At 40.2% G+C, this 19,633-nt stretch overlaps 2 protein-coding genes across 6 annotated transcripts; both read right to left on the reverse strand.

The window, feature by feature from the left end:
* Window positions 1-17: 17 nt before the first annotated feature.
* Window positions 18-14,328, reverse strand: srp54 (signal recognition particle 54). Of its 4 annotated transcripts, none has more exons than XM_028036836.1 (17): window positions 14,190-14,328; window positions 10,298-10,387; window positions 9,966-10,063; window positions 8,456-8,547; window positions 8,288-8,372; window positions 8,113-8,217; window positions 6,388-6,454; window positions 6,212-6,269; window positions 5,973-6,123; window positions 5,163-5,311; window positions 4,976-5,076; window positions 3,810-3,896; window positions 3,663-3,736; window positions 2,823-2,931; window positions 2,483-2,653; window positions 1,970-2,065; window positions 18-508 (listed from the first exon to the last, which is right to left on the reverse strand). In XM_028036836.1, exons 3-17 carry the CDS (start codon window positions 10,041-10,043, stop codon window positions 417-419), a joined length of 1,515 nt encoding a protein of 504 aa, XP_027892637.1. In that variant the 5' UTR covers window positions 10,044-10,063; window positions 10,298-10,387; window positions 14,190-14,328; the 3' UTR covers window positions 18-416. The 4 variants fall into 4 exon arrangements, with proteins under 4 accessions (XP_027892637.1, XP_027892639.1, XP_027892640.1 ...); XM_028036838.1 differs by having other exon boundaries at window positions 417-508; window positions 9,966-10,073; XM_028036839.1 differs by having other exon boundaries at window positions 417-508; window positions 10,298-10,384; window positions 14,190-14,283.
* A 1,085-nt stretch (window positions 14,329-15,413) lies between these two features.
* haus2 (HAUS augmin like complex subunit 2) lies at window positions 15,414-19,517 on the reverse strand. 2 transcript variants are annotated; one of them, XM_028035250.1, is made up of 7 exons: window positions 19,371-19,517; window positions 18,326-18,412; window positions 17,880-17,978; window positions 17,269-17,338; window positions 16,837-16,969; window positions 16,581-16,689; window positions 15,414-15,670 (listed from the first exon to the last, which is right to left on the reverse strand). In XM_028035250.1, exons 2-7 carry the CDS (start codon window positions 18,410-18,412, stop codon window positions 15,530-15,532), a joined length of 639 nt encoding a protein of 212 aa, XP_027891051.1. In that variant the 5' UTR covers window positions 19,371-19,517; the 3' UTR covers window positions 15,414-15,529. The 2 variants fall into 2 exon arrangements, with proteins under 2 accessions (XP_027891051.1, XP_027891049.1); XM_028035248.1 differs by having other exon boundaries at window positions 19,317-19,484.
* Window positions 19,518-19,633: the final 116 nt, after the last annotated feature.

Consider the following 19,633-nt stretch of genomic DNA (forward strand, 5'->3'; position numbering starts at 1 on the left):
AATAAATACACACCAGGTTTAAAATGATGCAATAAAATTTTTTTTATTATGACAAAAACACTGTCACTACTCAATTTCATCCTGTGCCATTTACTCCTGTAATGGTTCAAACTATGTTTTAATTTTACATGGAAACATTTTTACCAACCAAAGGTAATGAGGCCCGTTAATCATCAGCTCATCTTCCACAAGACCGAGGAGCATTCCAGAGGTTTCTCTGACAAACAAAAACATTTGCTGAAAAGTTCAACTACTCCTTTATACTCACAATTTACCTTCAATGTTTTTCTTGAAGGACAAACTGTATTTTATTTGTTGGTGCAAAGCAGCAAAAGACAGGGTTTGCCCCACCTCCTCCACCTGCAAGGAGGAGAAGAGTTTCCTCTTCTGTATTAAGGCATCAGCTGGGTGGGAGGTCACATGTTGTTAAATCCCATCATGCCTTTCATGTTGCCGGCAGCTCCTTGCTGGAACTGACGCATCATGGACTGAAGGCCAGCCATGCCCCCTAAAACACACAAGCATAACAGAATGATACAAAGTTTAACTGTTTGACTGATGACATGTTTAAATATGTGCAGAAAAAAAATAACAAAGCAAAACTCATCCAGCTGGTGGAGTCTATTTTAACTCCAACTGCTTTTAAAACCAAATCTGGATTGTTGAAAGAAACAAGTTTTTAAAAAGTCCATATGATCTTGTTTTTTGAGCACTTGGTGTTAATGTCTAGGGCAGGGGTCTCAAACTCAATTTACCCTAACCTTAATTACGTTACACTGATCAGCGACTTCCGGGTCTAGACTGGATGCTGAAGCATGTGAAGCGGGAGCGGCCGCGGAAATTGCGCATGTACCGCATGCAAATAATGACAAATAGAAAATGTAAATAGGCCCGGCCGATGTCCCGCCCCCGAGAGCAATATACTCCACCGTGATTGGTAAGTTCGTTCAGCTCCGCACACAACACTGAAAAGTGCCAATTATATCAAACCCGCGGGCCGCACTAACATTAAACTTTCATATTAAGGCGGGGGCCACAAACTATCGTCCCGAGGGCCGCAGTTGGCCCGCGGGCCGCGAGTTTGAGACCCCTGGTCTAGGGCATAATAATACATTTTATTCTGTTTTTTTAGTAATTTTTCCAGCTTTGTGCATGAAAGTCTGTTTTATGTTTATTTTTTACAACTCATTTACAAGCGAGTTAGATTCATTTACAAAGTACTTTTATATTTTCTGGAATTAAAGAGAAAATGAATAAAAGTTGTCATGAATTAAACTTAAATCTGTTCAGACAGTGCAAGCTGACGATGCTGCCAACAGACTTTAGGCAGGACATGTTGGAACAGTTCACTCATTTATTATTCTGATCTGTAAAATTCCTCAACAGCTGATCCTCTTGACCTCGGCCCCTCTTACTGACTTAAGGAGTTTTTGTAACTTAAAGCATAACATACAACACACAACACATATGACATACAACTAAATCTTATTAAAAGCAAAGTTAATACATCAGATCTAATATTCCTGGCTGAATAGTGTCAAGCAGTTTCTTTGTAAAAGCTAATTACTATAACTCTGTGAAAGCTTCTTTAACTTGTGGGGTTTCCTAAAGATTAATACTTGGTCCATTATTATTTCTATTTGAAATACTTTCTCTAGCAGGCATGCAGAATAAAAACAATAAACAACCTCTTTTCATTTTATGTCAACAAACTGTAGTAAAATTAGTTTATACAATACCAGGCTGTGATGTTAACATTCCTCATCAACTGTCTGAGACTGATTCACTGGATTTACTAAGGCATTTATTTCTCTACATCTTTCAACTCCTTCACATCTGTTTTTGAGTCTTATGTCCTGTGATTTTTATGAGCTCTTTATAATTAAAGAAATCTTTCATTAAGCGATGGTGCAAAGTGAGCTGTGGATGAATGTTCACTGTGGGAAGTTTGCTGGAGAGCAGGTCTTACCCATATGATGCAGGACCCGAGGGTCCATCATTTTGGCCATCTGCTGGTTCAGTTTGGCCATCTGAGATGGGTTCACGTTTTTGGACATGTCTCCTCCTGGAACACCAAACATCACAAACATATCAGCACGGAGATCTGACGTAAAATCCAAGGATGCTCATATTTTCTAAAAACCTTGCAGTTGTTTATGTTCTTGCTCTACTTTCAGGTCATGATTTTGGAAATGTTGCATACTCAAATAACACTTCATCTTTCAGCAGATTTTACAAAGTGATTCATAGTTTTCCACATTCACACAGTCCTCCTTTAAAAGTGGCTATTAAATATCCAGACATGTTATCTCCCTCCGGTCAGAAACTGATAAGCGAGGGAAGACGTGTTGTTCTGTGGTTTGCTTAAACACAGTTAGCACAGCTAGCATAAAACATTACTCTTCTGATTAAGAAACATTGTATCACTACATCAGAACCAGATCAAAGTCTCCTCTAGGCATGAATTGTGGCTCACTGGTACCTTTGAATAGTCCTTTGATGCCTCCCATCTTCTTCACCATCTGAGCAAACTTAGTGTACTGAGTGAGTAACTCCTGAACGTCTCTGGTGGCAACTCCAGATCCACGGGCCACTCTCTGAATCCGGTTGGGCTGCTTACTGAACAGCTTCGCCCCATCTTTACTGTCCAGTTCTGTAAAGGAAACTTGGTCAGATCAGTCAGAGACTTCACCCTCTCCGTAAATCTTTCATTCAGGTTGAGTTAAGTCAGAAATCCCGTTCAAACTAACGTCTACATTCAGATCTGCTTGACAAAAAATGCAGAGAACAGTGGAGAGAGTAAGTGTCACAGTGTGTGTTACCCTGGTCATTCATGCTGTCCATGATGGTCATGAGTTTCTTCAATCTGGCCATTGATTCCTGTTCGTTTCCTTTACTCATGAAATCTGTACCAAAACCGGGAATCATACCCTGAACGCAACACACAGATCCAGAGTCAGGACAGACAGAGACACAAGTCCTCTTCAAGGTTCTCGGATCAATCATCAATAAGGTCATTATGTATTAGATTATAGAATATCAGCCCGTTTGAACATTGTATAGTCAGGGTTGCATACAACTTATGGAATTAACAGCATCTACTCATACATACGCTGAATCAACAATTTTGCTATTTACACGTCAACAGAAATCTAGCAGCTGCAATGAAAAAAATGCAAACAGCAAGAAGAGAACAGGCAGCCAAAGACCTTAAAGGCGACCTATTAAGCAAAATTCATACTTTGAACGTTTATATACTTCCAGTTGGGTCTTTATTGCTTTTAACTACAGACCAAGTACTTTCAGAAAAAAACAGCAATTCTTTTGGCAGTAAGTTTATGCTTTTTGGTGTCTGGAAACATGAGCTGTTTCAAAGACCTTCAGATTGTTAAGTTACAATGAGCCTTAACACATTAATCCAAGCTGAGCTAAAGCACTCTTGGTCAGTTGGTTTAACCGCTGAAGCAGTTTATTGAATTTAAAGTGACAGAGGCCCTAAAACGGCTCATTCTGAACGGAGCAGACTGAAATCTCATCATCTCAGAATGATCTGTGCGCCAAATGTGATGAACTTGTTTTGTCATCCACAGACCTGTCCCGACCTGTTCAAGGAAGCATAATAGGTCACCTTTAAGATAATTTGAGAGGAAGTCTTCAGTTACCATAATTTGTCCGAAGGGCCCCATCTTCATGATGTTCTGGAACTGCTCGTACATGTCCCTGAGCGTGAACTGACCTGCAGGTCAGAGATCAGGAGTGAGTTGCCGTGTCTGCAGCAGGTTCTGCAGCGGAGGCGTCTGGATTCTCACCATGTTTCAGTTTGTCTATCAGCTCCTCGTTGTCATCCAGCTTTAGCTCGTTCACTCTGTCGATCAGTCCTTCAATATCACCCATTCCTGCAACACAAACCGTCTTTTGACTTGATGCAGAACTCTGGCTGCGTGTCTGCATGTGTTCAACAGCAGATTTAAATGTAGAGGTGGGAAATAACAACAATAAAGGACTAAAGGACTTTATTCTGTGGGACTTTGGGACTTGTAGTCTGTGGGATGTTAACAGACTACATGAGAAATAAAAATATAACGTTCAGTTGCATCCCGCCCACCTGACTTCAACATGAAGCTTGTGTGGTTGAGGTCTCACTCAGTTTTCCTGAGTTATGTTCGTAGTTCTGCTGCTAAAGGCCAACGCTGCTAGAGGAGATATCTGCCATTTTTCTAAAGTTTTTAAAAAAATGATTTTTATTACAAAATATCTTTGAACTTGAATTGAATTAAATCATTGTTCCTACAGTATTCAAGACAAGACTCAAAGAGATTTTCAAATCCTATTGATCAACTTAAAGCAGTTATTTTGACAGAGGTCAGGTCCGAAATACAGAAGGACAGGTGGATGGATGGAAAAAGACTATCCATCCATAGTCTTTGAAAACAAGCCTCATGTTTCATCACCGCTGCCATCCTGTAGTTCGGAGACAATGTGTGTCGAGCCAGCACTAATTAGATAAGATGGAGGCTAATAACGCTTTTGTTTCTGGATATAGATTTGGGATATCGACTATATTCCATGTGGGATATAGACTCACATAGTCTATATCCCACATTTTTCAGGATATAAAATGTGCAAACAAAACAAATTTTCCAAACTCTTTTCCGTGTCCACAGTTATCCAGAGCTTATCCAGTCTGTGCTGGAACCCTGACGATTCTTACTATTTGGGTAGATCTTTGTTTTTTTTATGAAGCGCTACGAGATGGAATTACATATGATCCAAATTATGATCCAAATTTAACTCTAACTCCACTGAGCTACCGTGAAAAGAATCCCTGCAACCTGGTTAGAAAGAAAGGTAATTTTCCCCAGAGGCAGCGATCAGATGTTAGTAAGACTAACACTAACCCTCATCTAGTTAACAGTGTTACATTCTTGGTAGAACCAGCAGGTGCAGTCAGAGCAGAAACACAGGAAGTTTTTACCCAGCAGTTTGCTGATGAAAGGCTGAGTCTTAAACGGCTCGAAGTCGTCGATGTGTTCCCCTGTTCCGATGAAGATGATGGGACTCCTTGTGGCCGCCACACTAACAACAGAACGTCACAGAGTGAGGGTAAACCATCGGCTCGCGGACCAACCAGCCGCGCAGCGCCGTGCAACAGAGGTTCTTACGCGCTCAAAGCTCCGCCTCCTTTGGCGTGTCCATCTAGCTTTGTGACGATGACCGACGCTACGTCCACTTTGTCTTTGAAAGCTTTAGCCTGGGCTTCGCAGGCCTGACCGATGGAAGCATCCATCACGTACACAATGTTATCAGGTTGCTATGGGAACAGAGAAAGGAGGAGCTTAAATATGTCATAACAGTAGAGGAAAAAAAGTCCTTACACACCAATAACTCTTAAGACACTAGAGATGCAACAAACCGTTATAAATATCTGTATTGAAAAAATTATAGATTAGGTATCGGTGACAATGTTCCCGTTCCATGAGGGCAGATCTATTCAGTCTAATGCTATGCTTTGTGCTCGGAATAACATCATGCTTTATTTATTTTACATTATATTTAGAATTTCTAATTGCTCTTTCTGAACCATTAAAAGGTTTGTCACAGTTTATTTTTACACGTTTGACCAAGGTAGTCATCCTGTCCTTTTATCAGTTTGTTTCTTTATTATTCATTTCACATTGGCTGTTTTACTCCTAACTGCACTGACTGAACAAATGAAAGTTGTTTTTTTTCCCATCTTTGACCAAGCTAGTGAAGCTATTAGTCTATTTCGTTGTGCTGTTCTGGTGCAGACATATCAGATAAATTAGTAATTCAGTACATTTATGTCTGTGTTTAAAAAAAAAATGCTTTAAGTCAATTCAGCTGTTTTTCTGTATCATACTGGCCGGTACTAAACCTCAGAAAAAAAGTGGATTGGTGCATCCTTACTTCCGTCCAGCCGATCCCCTGTGGTGATGAGTTCAGGTACTCACCACTGCGTTGGAGACTTGCAGCATCTCCTCAAACAGTGAATCCTCCTGTTTGTGTCTGCCACTTGTGTCCACAATGATGATCTCAAAGTTTTCGCCTTTGAATTTCTCGACGCCTTCTGCAGCGATCACCACAGGATCCATCTCAGTGTAACTGAACCCAACACAAATAGGGAACCATCAGGACAATGAGGGAGAGAGGGGGAAATTACAAACAGGGGAAGCAGCACAGGAACACTCACCTGCCATAAAAAGGTATTCTGGCTTTGGTGGCGTTTTGTTTGAGCTGATCAAAGGCACCTTGGAGATAAGAGAGGGGTTTTCACACCAAAGAGAAGATGTTTGTTTATTTATAGATCATCTGGGTAAAAAGTGACACACCATGCTAGCTAATGCTACAGGCAGTGTGTGTGCCGACCTGCTCTGAAGGTGTCGGCGCAGATCAGGCAGGTCTTCCAGCCTTTTCTCTGGTAATAATAAGCGAGCTGCCGGGAGAAGAACAACACTGCTGTTAGTGGAACACAGACATGAAGGCCTAGCAGCTGTGACACAGTGGTCAACATTTAGCTGATCCTTCAGCTTTTTGCAAATCTGAAATCGCAGAAATTTACGCAAAATCAGCAGATCTCTGACCTTTTTTTTTTACATCAACACATAAATGTGAGTTTATTGCAAATTTTCCGCAAAAAACGTTGGGCTTAAGTGTCTGCTACCTCCCACCTGCAGGTGCCAGTGTTTTTTACTTCTACTACTCTGCCGCCTCAGTTATCAAACATAATCAGTATGGTGAGAAGCAAAAATAATAATAAATTGGGCTAATTAAGTTCTTTAAGGAATAAAAATATTTGTTTGATCTATCTGTCTGCTTGTTATTTTTTCCTCTCCTTTCAAACTCTACACATAGAATAAAAAGAAATGTAATGAGGAAAAATATCACAAAATTTCTTGCAAATATTTCTAAACTGATACAACAAAATAAATAATAAAAATGGATAATAATAATTAAAAAAAAGCTCAATTCTGGAGAAACATTTTAGGATGATCTGGGTTCAATCTGGAGGTGAGAAATACATTTCATCACAGCCTTTTTTAAACACAAAGAAGAAAGCAAGGAGGTACTTAAAGGCATTATTATGCATTTTCCTTGCATTTAGTGGCATTTTGTAGCACAAATAAAATCAATCCAAACTAGCATGTAACCTTTAACATGCTAGCAATTTTATTTAATTAGGAAATTAATTAAGGACAACACACTAAATGTTCAAGCATTTTCACAGGCAATTCCACCAAATACAGAGGAAATGGATGCAACCTTCTGATTTTGTAGACATTAAATAAAAATTCAAATAATGCTTCGTCCAGGGATTTAGCAAATAAATATTTTGTTATTTCTAAGTGTGTTAAAACAAGAAAGAATTTGATTTTCCATATATTTCATGTAAATATCTGGTTTCAACTAAATTACTTGCACAATTTACTAAAAGCCGCTAAAAGGGAGAATATTTTTTAATAAAAAAGCTTAATTAAAATTAATTTCAACAGTCAGTCTTGTCTGGATTCCATCAGAATGCCACATCTAAACCAAGTGACTCCAAATTGAAACTCATCTCAGGTTGTGGGAACATTACGTATCCACATTATGTATCTGGGGGCTCAACAGATGTTCATTCAGATTTAGTTGGAACTAAGACAAACATCTGTTTCCTCTGTTAATTCCATTATTTTTGCTGATTTCGACATATGCTTTTTCTCAATGTGCATAAAAAAGTTTTTATAACTTTTAGTTTTTTTGTGCCGAGCATACTTTAGGAAATTACAGTAAACGAGTTCGGTTTTACTTTTCTCTGATCATAACATTCGCTCAGAGTTTCTGGGGACTGTTTCACATCCTGATTGTTTCAAATGTTCTTTTCTCTACATCATTGAAGGTTTTGGTGCTACTATTCAAGGGTTTGACCACAATACTGAACAATGATGATAACAGAAGCTTCAAATAAGGATGAGGAAAATGTTCCATAAGGTCTGATCAGCTTTAAGTCTGTAAAAAATAAGTAATGAGAGAAAACAGCCCTTGCTAGTTGTTTAGAAGAACTGTAAAATGTATGTTTTCTTTTAGGAGAGTGTGTCAGGTGTGTCCAGTCACCTTGGAGCAGGTTGTAGTTTTGCCACTGCCTTGCAGACCAACAAACATGATGACGTTGTTCTTGCCTTTAGTCGGAGTCCAGGCCTTCACGCCGGGATCGACCAGCTGAAACAGAGCACACACACGTCACACACACATATAGCATCTGGACCGTTCTCATGACTCATGGACCTACCTTCACCAGCTCCTTGAACACAGCGTGTTGGATCATCCTCCTCTTGTTCAGGCCTGAGGCCATCTCCTCCAGGTCTATGGCGGACCTGCAGGTGGAAGACAGACGGTCAGCTAACAGCCCGGTTCCGCCCAGGAGAAGGGGACCAGAACCCGGCTGCACCACGCTTACTTGACGTTTTCCCTCAGTTGTTTGACCAGTTTGATGTTAACGTCTGCCTCCAGGAGAGCAGCACACACCTCCTTCAACATGGCGTTCAACACCTGGGGAAAAAAAAAATAAACCTCCTGAAAATAGCATCTGAAGAACCACACTCCCATTTCTCCTTTAGGAACCAAATCCAACCGTTTCCCTCCTTCTTTGTGGACAAACTGAAAATGTAATTTATCACAAAAGGTTTAAATTCAATTAAAACTAGGATCCTGAATGTGTTACCTTTAAAGAAAACCTAGATAAACACAATCTAAACATCTCATTTAGTCCACCATTTCTTTTTTGCCCCCCTCTAAATGTAAAAGTGCACCATAGCACAAGATGCTGCATTTTTCTAAAAGATTTATTAAAAGACAAACAGAAGCTTTGTCCAATATAATATTTGAAGGGAAAAGCTGATTTAATGTCTCCTTTTATACATTACCCTGAAGGACCATTTCTGGAAATTATTCATGAAATTCTTTCACCTTGTTTTTAAGAGAGAGCAGTTGGTATTACACAGATCTGGATTTCACTAATATTTCAGCACAAATACAATACATTAATAAAGTCAACATTAGATTTAGATGCACTAAAAATTTCATTTTCTTCAAGAAAAAGAATCATGGTTATTGAACTTGAAGCTGCAGCTGGACTCACCAGTTACAGTCTGATACCAGGTTGTGTGCAACACCTGGATTCACAGCAGATGTTTCAAAATGTTTTAAAGCCACAATGAGCTGTTTGAGTTTTTATGAGGGTTTGAAACCTTGAAGCAGGAATCAGAACAACTTCACATGATTCATAAAGCTTCACCAGCACACCACTGGTTAAATTCCTTTAGCATCTTATATTAGCAGCTTGCACCACTAGTGTGAGCTTAGGGCTGGACGATAAATCGATTTTATCCGTCTTGGTTCAGAGTGATGTCAGCCTGCCAGTCCAGGTCCTACCATCTTGTCTTATAAGTAAGTATATATTTTAACTTTGAATTCAGATGAACTCTCAGAAGTGATGATGGAAGCAAAATTTTTTTTTTAAAATACTTTCTGTAATTTGTAATTTCTTTTTTTTTTTAAAATAAGCAAGGGAAAAATATCAACTAAAATCAAAAATCTATGATGGCATATTAGAGCCATTGTGGAGATTAATCTCAGACTTTGTGAGTTTTGTTTGTTTTCTTGCAAATTTTCAATTTTTGGAGCTCAGAAAATTTCTGAGATCTCAAAAACTTCTGACATTTTGGCAGAAACGTACTCCTATTTTTTCCTATCTACAACAGTTCTAATACACAGTCATAAAAAAAACCCAGATGTGCTTTGAAGGAAATCTGAGATTTTATTTTTAAGCCAGCTCAACATGAGCCTCAGTAGAGAACACAGCTCAATTTCTAGAACAAGTCAAACTGAATCAAACTTGTAAGGTTTCTTCCCTCTGTAGCAGTTTCCAGAACAAAGAGTAGTGTTTAGTGCCACGCTGTGCGTCCTACCTCTTCATTGATGATGGTGGCGTTGCTGAGTGACCTCAGCGCCGAGGTGATCTTCCTTCCCAGGTCGGCCAGCACCATGATGGCACTCTGAAGTAAACCTGGAAGAGCCCACAGGAACACACAGACATGTACAACATCAGCAACAAAACTAAGATCCTGTTGGCTGCTACACTCACTGCTTACCCTACCAGCCTGTTGCCACGTCAACCCACACTGATCACAGAACAGACTTCACTCTATGCTATGATTTTTTATCATGTTGTCATTGTATCAAACAGAAATTGTGCAGCTGATGCAACCTAAGTGTGTGTGAGGTCAAAATGTGCATTTACTGTCGGGATGAGTGTGTGTTGTGGAGGGGGGACCCCCAGGTAAGAACCCTCAGTGAGTCAGGAGACTGCTGCTTCCCACAGCCACAGCTTCTACACAGAAAAGAGAAAAACTATGTGAATTAATCTCCTCTGTGACAGAGCGTGAAAACATACAAGCTGAAACAATGATGTAATCAGATGAATGTAAATACACACAGACCAAATACGCTTTTATTTATTATTTTTGTTTGTTTTGCGAGGGCTGCACAGTGGCGCAGTTGGTAGCACTGTTGCCTTGCAGCAAGAAGGTCCTGGGTTCGATTCCCGGCCGGGGTCTTTCTGCATGGAGTTTGCATGTTCTCCCTGTGCATGCGTGGGTTCTCTCCGGGTACTCCGGCTTCCTCCCATAGTCCAAAAACATGACTGTCAGGTCAATTGGTTTCTCTAAATTCTCCCTAGGTGTGAGTGTGTGTGTGCATGGTTGTTTGTCCTGTATGTCTCTGTGTTGCCCTGCGACAGACTGGCGACGTGTCCAGGGTGAACCCCGCCTCTCGCCCGGAACGTAGCTGGAGATGGGCACCAGCAACCCTCTCGACCCCATTAGGGACAAGGGTGAACAGAAAATGGATGGATGGATGTTTGTTTTGCTCAACTTTTGATAATTAAAACGTCTCCCAGGTCTTTACAAAATTAAAGTTTATTGGTCTTTAATAGAGCAACCTTGACTTATTATACCATTATCTATATATAGGCCTGTCACGATAGTAAATTTTGCTCAACGATTAATTGTCTCAAAAAATTATTGCGATAATCGATAATATTGTTTGAAGACCTTTTTACACTGATGTAATGGAAATGACGTAATAATGCATGCGATTTCCTGCCAAAGATAGATACACTTTATTTTCAAAAGAATATTTAACACTGGAACTGATAAACAAAATAAACAAAACAACCAAAAACAAAATGGATTCTCAGTCTCCATTAACAAAAAATGTACTTGATAAAAACTAAACAACATAAAGCCAAAGTGGAAATAAATACTGCATTCAACCAAAAGATTATGAAGTCTGTGTATTATGTTGCCCTTCAGTAATAATTAGATTTAAAAAGAGAAAATGGGCACATCGACTACCTGATGCAATAGTTCACACTACATGATTTTTTGCTCCTATTTTTCCCCTTAAGACAATCTTAGAACGTTGGTCTTTCTAAGATTGTGTGGTGTGTTACGGTAGATCGTTGTTGCCGCTCCGATCCAAATCAGGGGTTTTTCCCGACTGGGAGCTTAACGCAGCCTGTTGAATGTGACAGGCAGCCAATCAGAAAGCAAGAATTCTCCTCCTCGCTTTCTGAGGGGAAATTACGTCGGGAATCCCAAACAGCTGACACGGCATAACCAAAGTCCAGCGGACATCGGAGATGATATGTGGAAACAACATTAATGTTTATTCAACATGCAAAGAATATAGAAATGACAAGAGGAGGAGTTGGAGCTAAATTGCTACCGCAGTTGATAAACCCGGTAACTTTTCAGCTGTTCTTCGTTACGTGACGTAAACAGGTTATAATGATTTTCATTCAGTCAGGACTTTACTCTGACACTAGCCACATGCATTGCAGGTAGATTGTAGTAAAGCATTGATTAATGCCTGCTTTTAAAATTAGTTCACTGGACATGTAGCCATTATTTTGTGCCCATTGTTGGACACCACAAGGCAGGAACAAACCCGATCGAACCGTTATACCTAGGATTTCTGTCAGCTAGTTTGTGGTCTGTCAGGGTTTGAAAATGGGCCGACAATCGGCCGACAGCTCTAAGATCGTGTAGTCTGCGCTGGGCTTTACACTAAGGAAATGAGAAAGGAGGGTCAGTGGAGAGCACCGGAGTTCAGCCTTTTTTCATTCGGTGTCATCAACAGAAAGAGAAAAAGGCCTGAAGAGACGATAATGCCGATAATTGAAATGACGTCGATAGTTTTAATTTATCGTACGATTAATTGATTTATCGTTTATCGCGACAGGCCTACCAGCACGGCTCCATGGCGTAACAAATCACAATAATGAAATCAATAAGGTGAATAAATAAGGTATGAATAAACATGCTGATGCTGTGTGGTGATTAATTCAGTATTGCACAGTTACATCATCATGAAATTCTTAATCCAGTCTAGGTTGCGTGATTGGTTTAACAGATTACTGGGGCCGTATTTGTTTTTTTATGACTCATTTTGTTTCGGGTAGGACCCAATCATAGTCCATAGAAAGCAGCAACACTCCTAGCATCGGGGTCAACCACACTTCCTCACTAGCACACCTATCTGAAATAAAGCAACAAGTCGTCCAGATTCAAGTTTACCATAGAAAACGTGCAACAAGGTGAAGCGGGGAGAATTAAATGTTTGGCCTGCATGCAAAACTCTATGAAACCAACACCTCGCATCACTCTACACACACCATCATAATGGTGATAAACGGTGAAGGCAGCGTTATGCTGTGGCCAGTATTAACGCTTGAATATTGACAAAGTATATATCCAGGAGAATCCTGGAGGAAAACCTGTTGGAACCTGCATTAGACTAGGGTGGAAGTTTAACCTTCCATCAGGAGGACCACTCTGAACATGGAGCCAGAGCTACAGTGAGCAGCATGTTCATTTGCTAGAATGGCCCAGTCAAAGTCCAGAGCTAAACCCAACTGGGGAAAAGAACTGCAGCAAGACATAAAGAATAATGTTGACAGAAGCTCTCTGTCTGATCTTAAAGAGCTTTACACAAGAAAATGTTGACAACTATTTCAGAGTTTTTCTTCTATTTTGTCATTTTTCTTTAGCTAGTTTATAACATGAGGTCCCAGTGAGATACATGTAATGCATCTCATCATGTGTGTTTAAAGCAAACACAGGGCTCTATGATGACTGGTCAATAAATGAAGAAATCTGTGCTTTTTGTAAGGTCGAAAAACATCACCTGTCATTTAGTTTGACTCCAATTCTTATATATTTAAGCTCTTAACATAGTAAACTTATTTTAATTTCCTCTGGAGAGGAAATTAATCAAAAAGTGTTCTTAATCCTGAGCTGTGCTGGGTGAACAGCAGTCCGTTGGACTCCGCTAAAGCCTTCCAGTTTAATCTACATCGTCGCAGAAACTGAGTGACCGACGAGCAAACAAAGCTAAATAAAACCCCAAAATAAAACTAACCAAACTGAGCACGAAGTCAGTCTCTGGTGGACGCCAACAACGGCCCTCAGATTGATGGTGTGTGTGTTTTTTCCTCAGCTTATCAACCTGAGGATCTTCTTCTTCTTTTTATTTTTATGGCGGTTGGCAAACAACTTATAGGTGCATTACCGCCACTTTCCAGATTGGACTATGGATCAGACGTTAACCTACTATAATCTCCCCATAATGCCCGTTCTTCTTAGAAAACAAAAAAATACTGCTAAAAACTACATCCCGGGATGATCTCTGAAACAATTCCCTAATATCTAATTTATTTTTATTCCTACTTAAATCTCTAAGTAATATCTCTCTTTCCTGAACATGTTCATTACATTCTAAAAAAAATATGTTGGACTGTTTCTAATTTTCCACAGTAGTTACAACAACCTGTAGTATGCTTATTAATTATTTTAAGAGTACTATTTAATCCTGTATGTCCAAACCTTATTCTAGATATAACATCTTCTTCTTTTTTAATTCTATTACATTTAGCCTGCGGCTCTCAACAACATCACAGCTGTTTACAGCAGTGCTAACGACCTAGCAGCTAGCTAGCTGGAGTGCCGACAGTTCGCTGTCTTCATCTGGAAACTGTTTCCGGGTCCACTTAGCTCATTATTATCTAAAATGGCGGAAACTGGACCACAAACTAAATGAGGAGAAATGTGTCAGTAGTTGTTCAGGCTTACCGAGCGCTCGACGCTACAATGTAAACGTAGCCGTTCCCAAACTCCACCAGAGAAGCGTCATATAAACTGTACTTAACCGGAAGTCCTGCGTCATCATGGGTTGTTTATATTCAGTTTGTGGGTGTAGTAGCGCCGCTTACTGGACTGGCGCATGGAAGTGCTTGTTGAAACGGCCACCTGAACTGTATTTTAAGGTATTTTGGTTGAAAAACGCTCCCCGAGTGTCGTGAAACCATCCACACACTACCCTTTTTAAAACAAAACAAACAAAAAAAAAAAACAAAGCTTTGAACAATTGTACATAATCACGTGGCATGTATGTACAAGAAGATGTGAAGTCTTAGAACTTACAGGTTTAAAGCACATAAAATTATAAGATGACAGCAAAAAAAAAATATATATATATATGTATATATATAAAAATAAAATTTGTTAGACATCAGAGGGAAAAGAAAAATGACAAAAGCAAAAAGAAAAAAAAGGGTAATAGTTCTCATACAATAAATTCAGGTCATTACAGGTGTTAAAGAGCTGTATTCCGTGCCGTGCTCGCTTTTCATCAGTTTTAAGGCTCTGAAGTGATTGTCTATTGGCTTTTGAAAGGTCAGGTTTTCTATTTCCTCGTTCACAGGAGTGGATGAAGAATTTGGTCAAGGATCAGCAGGTTGTTAAGTCTGAGGTCGGTTCTTCTGTCTCTGAGGGCAATTCCAAAAATTACAAGTTTTGCTGAGATCCAGTACTGAATGTTTTCCCAAAATGTTGCAGTGTGCAGATAATAGAAAAAGAGATGGTCTGTTGTTTCAATGTCATTGTCACAAAAGGTACAGCTGTTAGTGTCAAAGTTGGATCTTAGTCGTAATAATTGCTGAAATAAATAAACAAAGCAACATAATATTTATCTAAGCAACATAAGACAAGGTAATAAAAGATTTTTTTTTAAATATACTTCTCATCAATAGGGCACAACAATGTATTTTTTAACCAAAACGTTTTTTACATTTTTTAAATACAAATTTAGAAAATTAATAGCAAACTTTAGATCCAATACTTTTAACTGTCAAGTTCACACATGATCTTCTTACCACAAAATCCACCAGAGGGGGCGCTGCGGTCAATCAGCCAGTTTGTCTTGACCGAGAAAAAGAGTGATAGTACTTTTGCAGTTAACAAATGGTGGAAACTTGAATTGTAAAGAAAAAAAAAGACTAACTTAAAAAATAAAGATTTTCTTATGTATAATTCAAGTGTGCTTTATTCAAATCTGAAGAGTCTGAGTTACAATATTATGAGAAAGATGACACTGAGGTCCAGTTTTCATCAGAGCGGGCTCCACTGAGTCCTCAGGAAGCAGACAGCTCAGAACCAGTCTGTGCCTCAGACGCTCCTGGGCGGCTGCAGCTGATCGACCTCCACTGCTGAATCCTGTGAAACAACATCTCCGATTCTGAAGCCATAGTCAGCAGGAGGGCGAGCGAATTATCCTGGAGAGGAGAGACAGGGAGAGACTAACTTCAGAATGATCATGTCCCTGCAGCCTGTGGTCAGAACATGTTTTATGCTAAATGTGCTCCAAATGTTCCCATGTCTCTGTTACTGAGCCAAACCCAAGAGTTACTGCTCATCTGACTGGGATAACTGCTATTGGAACAACGGATAAGAATGGATGGACAAATGGACTGAAAAGTATAAAACACTATTTACTTTCCTACACTCTTTTCATTTATCCAGACTGATCGTCTTTAAAGGGGCAGTATTATGTGTTTTCCAGGCACCTAGTGCCATTTTATGGCATAACTAAGTAACTGTTACCTTCAGTTGTTAAGGAAATGCTGCGTATAACAAATATGACTTAAAAAAAATTTGACTTTCTAATTTAATGCCATGAAACTGGGTCTCTGTCTCTTTAAAAGTCCTGCTCTGAGACTCCTCCTTCAGGAAGTCATCACAACATGGCTCCTCTACTAACCCTTTAGCAACGTTTTTACCAGTGTTGCTCTGAGAAGTGACTCCTATGATGAGCTCTGCAGATGCACAGTTCCACCAGGTGTTTGCCAGTTGCTGTTGGCTAGTCTGAAGGAGCTGAATGGGGACGTCACGGGGGAGAGCTGTAGCTGAGGAGGAGCTGCGTCTCAAAGGCGGAGCTAAGTCCAACCAGGCGTTTTGCACGGCTGAATTTTGCCGTGGAGATTAAAGTATTTCTCAAACATGCATGAAAAAATTAAAGCAACACTCCTGGTATGCTACTGATGAGGGAACAACGTTATAACATGATGTAAAGCTCTAAAAAAGTCGATTTTAAATGTTACTGCCCCTTTAAGAAGTTCAGCACTGACATCCAGCAAATGAATACCGGGTTACGGTTTGTGGTTCCAAGTCTGTGACGGAACTGACCAGCAGGGCGAGAGAGTCGGTTCTGGTGGTTCGGTTGTGGGTAGATCTCAGCTTCTCCTCCAGACACCCTATGAAGTCCATCATCAGCCTGATGGAGTCCACCACAGAGCTGGAGCAAAGAGTTAGACATGAGCTGGAGCTGACCAGTGCAGGGAAAGAAATGTGTTTGATTTATCTGAAGAAAAAAAAAACACTTTTCTCCAGGTCAGTATAGACACCAGATGACCGACTCTTGTTATAAACAGTCAGGTCTTACGCATGCAGGTGAGCCAGGACTGGTAGGTTGGTGCGAGCCAGCGGTCGCATCAGCCTCTGTCTTAGAACCTTGTGCTCCCTCAGCACTCCCTGGAGGTGGTTACCAAGCAACTGCAGCTTCTCATTCTTCTGACCTGATGGAGAGAGGAGGAGTCGGGGGGGTTCATCAGCAGAAATCTGATTACAAGCATGCGACTGCTCTGGTTTCCGTCATGTCACAAACGGAGCTGGATTTCTCATGAAGCACTTTTAAAAAGTAGAGATGACTGATCCAACATTCATATCTGTATTGGTCACAACATTGAAAAAAAATATATAGATTGGGTAACGGTGACTATGTGCCTGATCCATAACGACATGTCTAGTCAGTCTAATTCTGATTTCAGATTCAAATAAAAAGTTTGTGACAGAGCTGGATGAGAGTGAGACTCACCGAGGTGGAATCCGTGGGCGACGTCAGCACTTTGTTCATCCACCTTCAACAGCTCCAACTGCAGCTGCACCTGGATCAGTGGGACCGGACAGCACACATGTACAGAACATCAGCCAGTCGTTATAGCCTGAAGAACCAAAGGGACAGAAATTGTTGGGTTTTTTTCGCTTAATGAGACGTCATTTTTCTCTGTAAACCAGGACTTTTCCTTCCTGAAAGTCGGATCGGCTCATCAACAAGCTACTTGAGGAGTTCAGGAAAGAATATATTTACAAACAAAACACTTTTTGTATCTTAAATGCAAAATGTACAGCTTTTTTTGTACAGCTTTGACTTAATTACTGCTCTGAACTTGTTCTGAGGGGTTTTTTTTGTCCAGTTAATGATTTATCAATTACTAAATTAGCAGACAATAAGTTAAATAATAGATTCATCACAATTAATCGTTTCAGCCCCAACAACAAACCTTGTTGTTACATAGAAATTAGATCCTGTGCACAAAGTGGTCACTCTGTGCTGATTAGAACAACTAGATTGTAACTGAAATCAGTGCGGCCAGGACTTTAGGATGTAGTGCAACAAGCAGTGAGTGGGATCACAGCGAGGCGTACCTCATCCAGCCGCTTCTGCTTTCTCATGAGCTCTTCTGCCTCATGCAGGCGGGCCGAGAAAACGGGACTCGGCTCAGAAAAGGCCGAGTCGATTTCATCCTAAGGGGAGATAGAGACAAGATGTCACTCCAGAGCGCTGACCTATTGAATATAACTCACACATCTGGATTCATGAGAAAAATGTAGAAAGTGACTAAAATGTCTGGTTTTCCTGCTTACACATTTAAAAACAATCTTGAAAGGTTCTATTTACATATTTGCACAGGTTCGTGTGTGACATGTTGCTCCATCACGAAACATTTCACACAGTGAATCGGTAAACTGTGCTCATATGTTGCAAATTAACTCATCTGATATCTATGTTTGTTTTTTAATGAGGGGATAAGTAGGAAATAAGATCAGGAGAAAATAATTCATATAACGGCAGGAGGACATGGCGTCCTGACCTGGGACGCGGCTCCCACAGAGACACATCTGGACAGCAAACTCGCCGCCGGAGTCACAGAGAACGGAGACAAATCCCACTGATGCATCTGGAAGTGAAACATGGACATTCAACTACATTATTAATACAGCAGATCTCCAGAGCAGCTAATGGAAGCGAACCCATCAGTCTGAATGCTGCTGGATTTTCTGCCCATTTAACCTCCAACAGGGATCATTCTGGCCTCCAGAGGGAGGGTTTGGTGGTCAACTAAGACAAAAAAAAAACAAACAACCTTTATGTTGATATAATCAGGATTTAAAAAAAAAAGAAACACGTACACGTTTACAACGCAGGAGAAAACTATAACAGCAGCTCCGAGGAAACGATTTTCAAGCAGATAAATAAAAAGGGCCACACCCATTTCCAGCTAAGAGAAGAATTGAATTTTGCACTTTGCATGTTTATCTTTTCCCTTTTGTTTGTATTTGTGTTTCTTGGCCTTCATGAAGCTGTTTTGGTCTCGACTGATCTCTAATGACCCTAAGAGGCCAGAAACAAAACAACTGGATTTATACAGATTACATGACGCACAGCTTTGCTCTGTTTACTAATCAGGTAACTTTTGAAATTAGTTGCACCTGATTTCATTTAGAGGTTTCACAAACACAATTATGTATTATTGTGGTGGGTTTATCATGTAAAATCATAACAACGTAAACTGAAGCAAAATAATCAGTGTAATGAGAACAACAAACGATCATTCTAGCTGTGAAAGTCCACGGATGGGAATGAAACTTTCTGAAGGATAACATGGATGTTGTCTGATCCTGATCTGAACAGGCTTGGTCGGTTTCTAAAGAGGACAGGCTGAAAGACCAAAGTGCGAAGCAGTAAAAACCAAAAGGGATGAATATCTCTGTCATTGTCTGCTGCCTTTCAGAGGTTTTGATCTTCCAAATATGCATCACAGCTATTGGTTCAACAGATCTCAAAGACAGACTGTCTCTGACCTGGGAAACTCCGGGGTGGATGAACCGGAGGTCAGCTGAAGGTTAAGCTCTCACCTTCCCGTCGTTACTCAGGCTACCGACCACATCACTGACCCGCTCTGTCTGACCGGAGGACGGCTGTGGCTTTTCGACTCAAATCTGAACGCTTTGCCGCCAAGTTTCTTCTTTTCTGGTAAACATCTTAGAAGAACAACACCGCCCCCTACTGGTCTGATTGTTGGACTCAAACAAAAGTTAGTTTTTGTGGATTCGATGGTTTTTTCAAAATTATTATGAACATTATTTTATTATAATTTCACATTTGCACAGAGCCCTGT

Source organism: Xiphophorus couchianus, chromosome 13 (genome assembly GCF_001444195.1).
Source record: "Xiphophorus couchianus chromosome 13, X_couchianus-1.0, whole genome shotgun sequence".
NCBI classification, from domain to species: domain Eukaryota; kingdom Metazoa; phylum Chordata; class Actinopteri; order Cyprinodontiformes; family Poeciliidae; genus Xiphophorus; species Xiphophorus couchianus.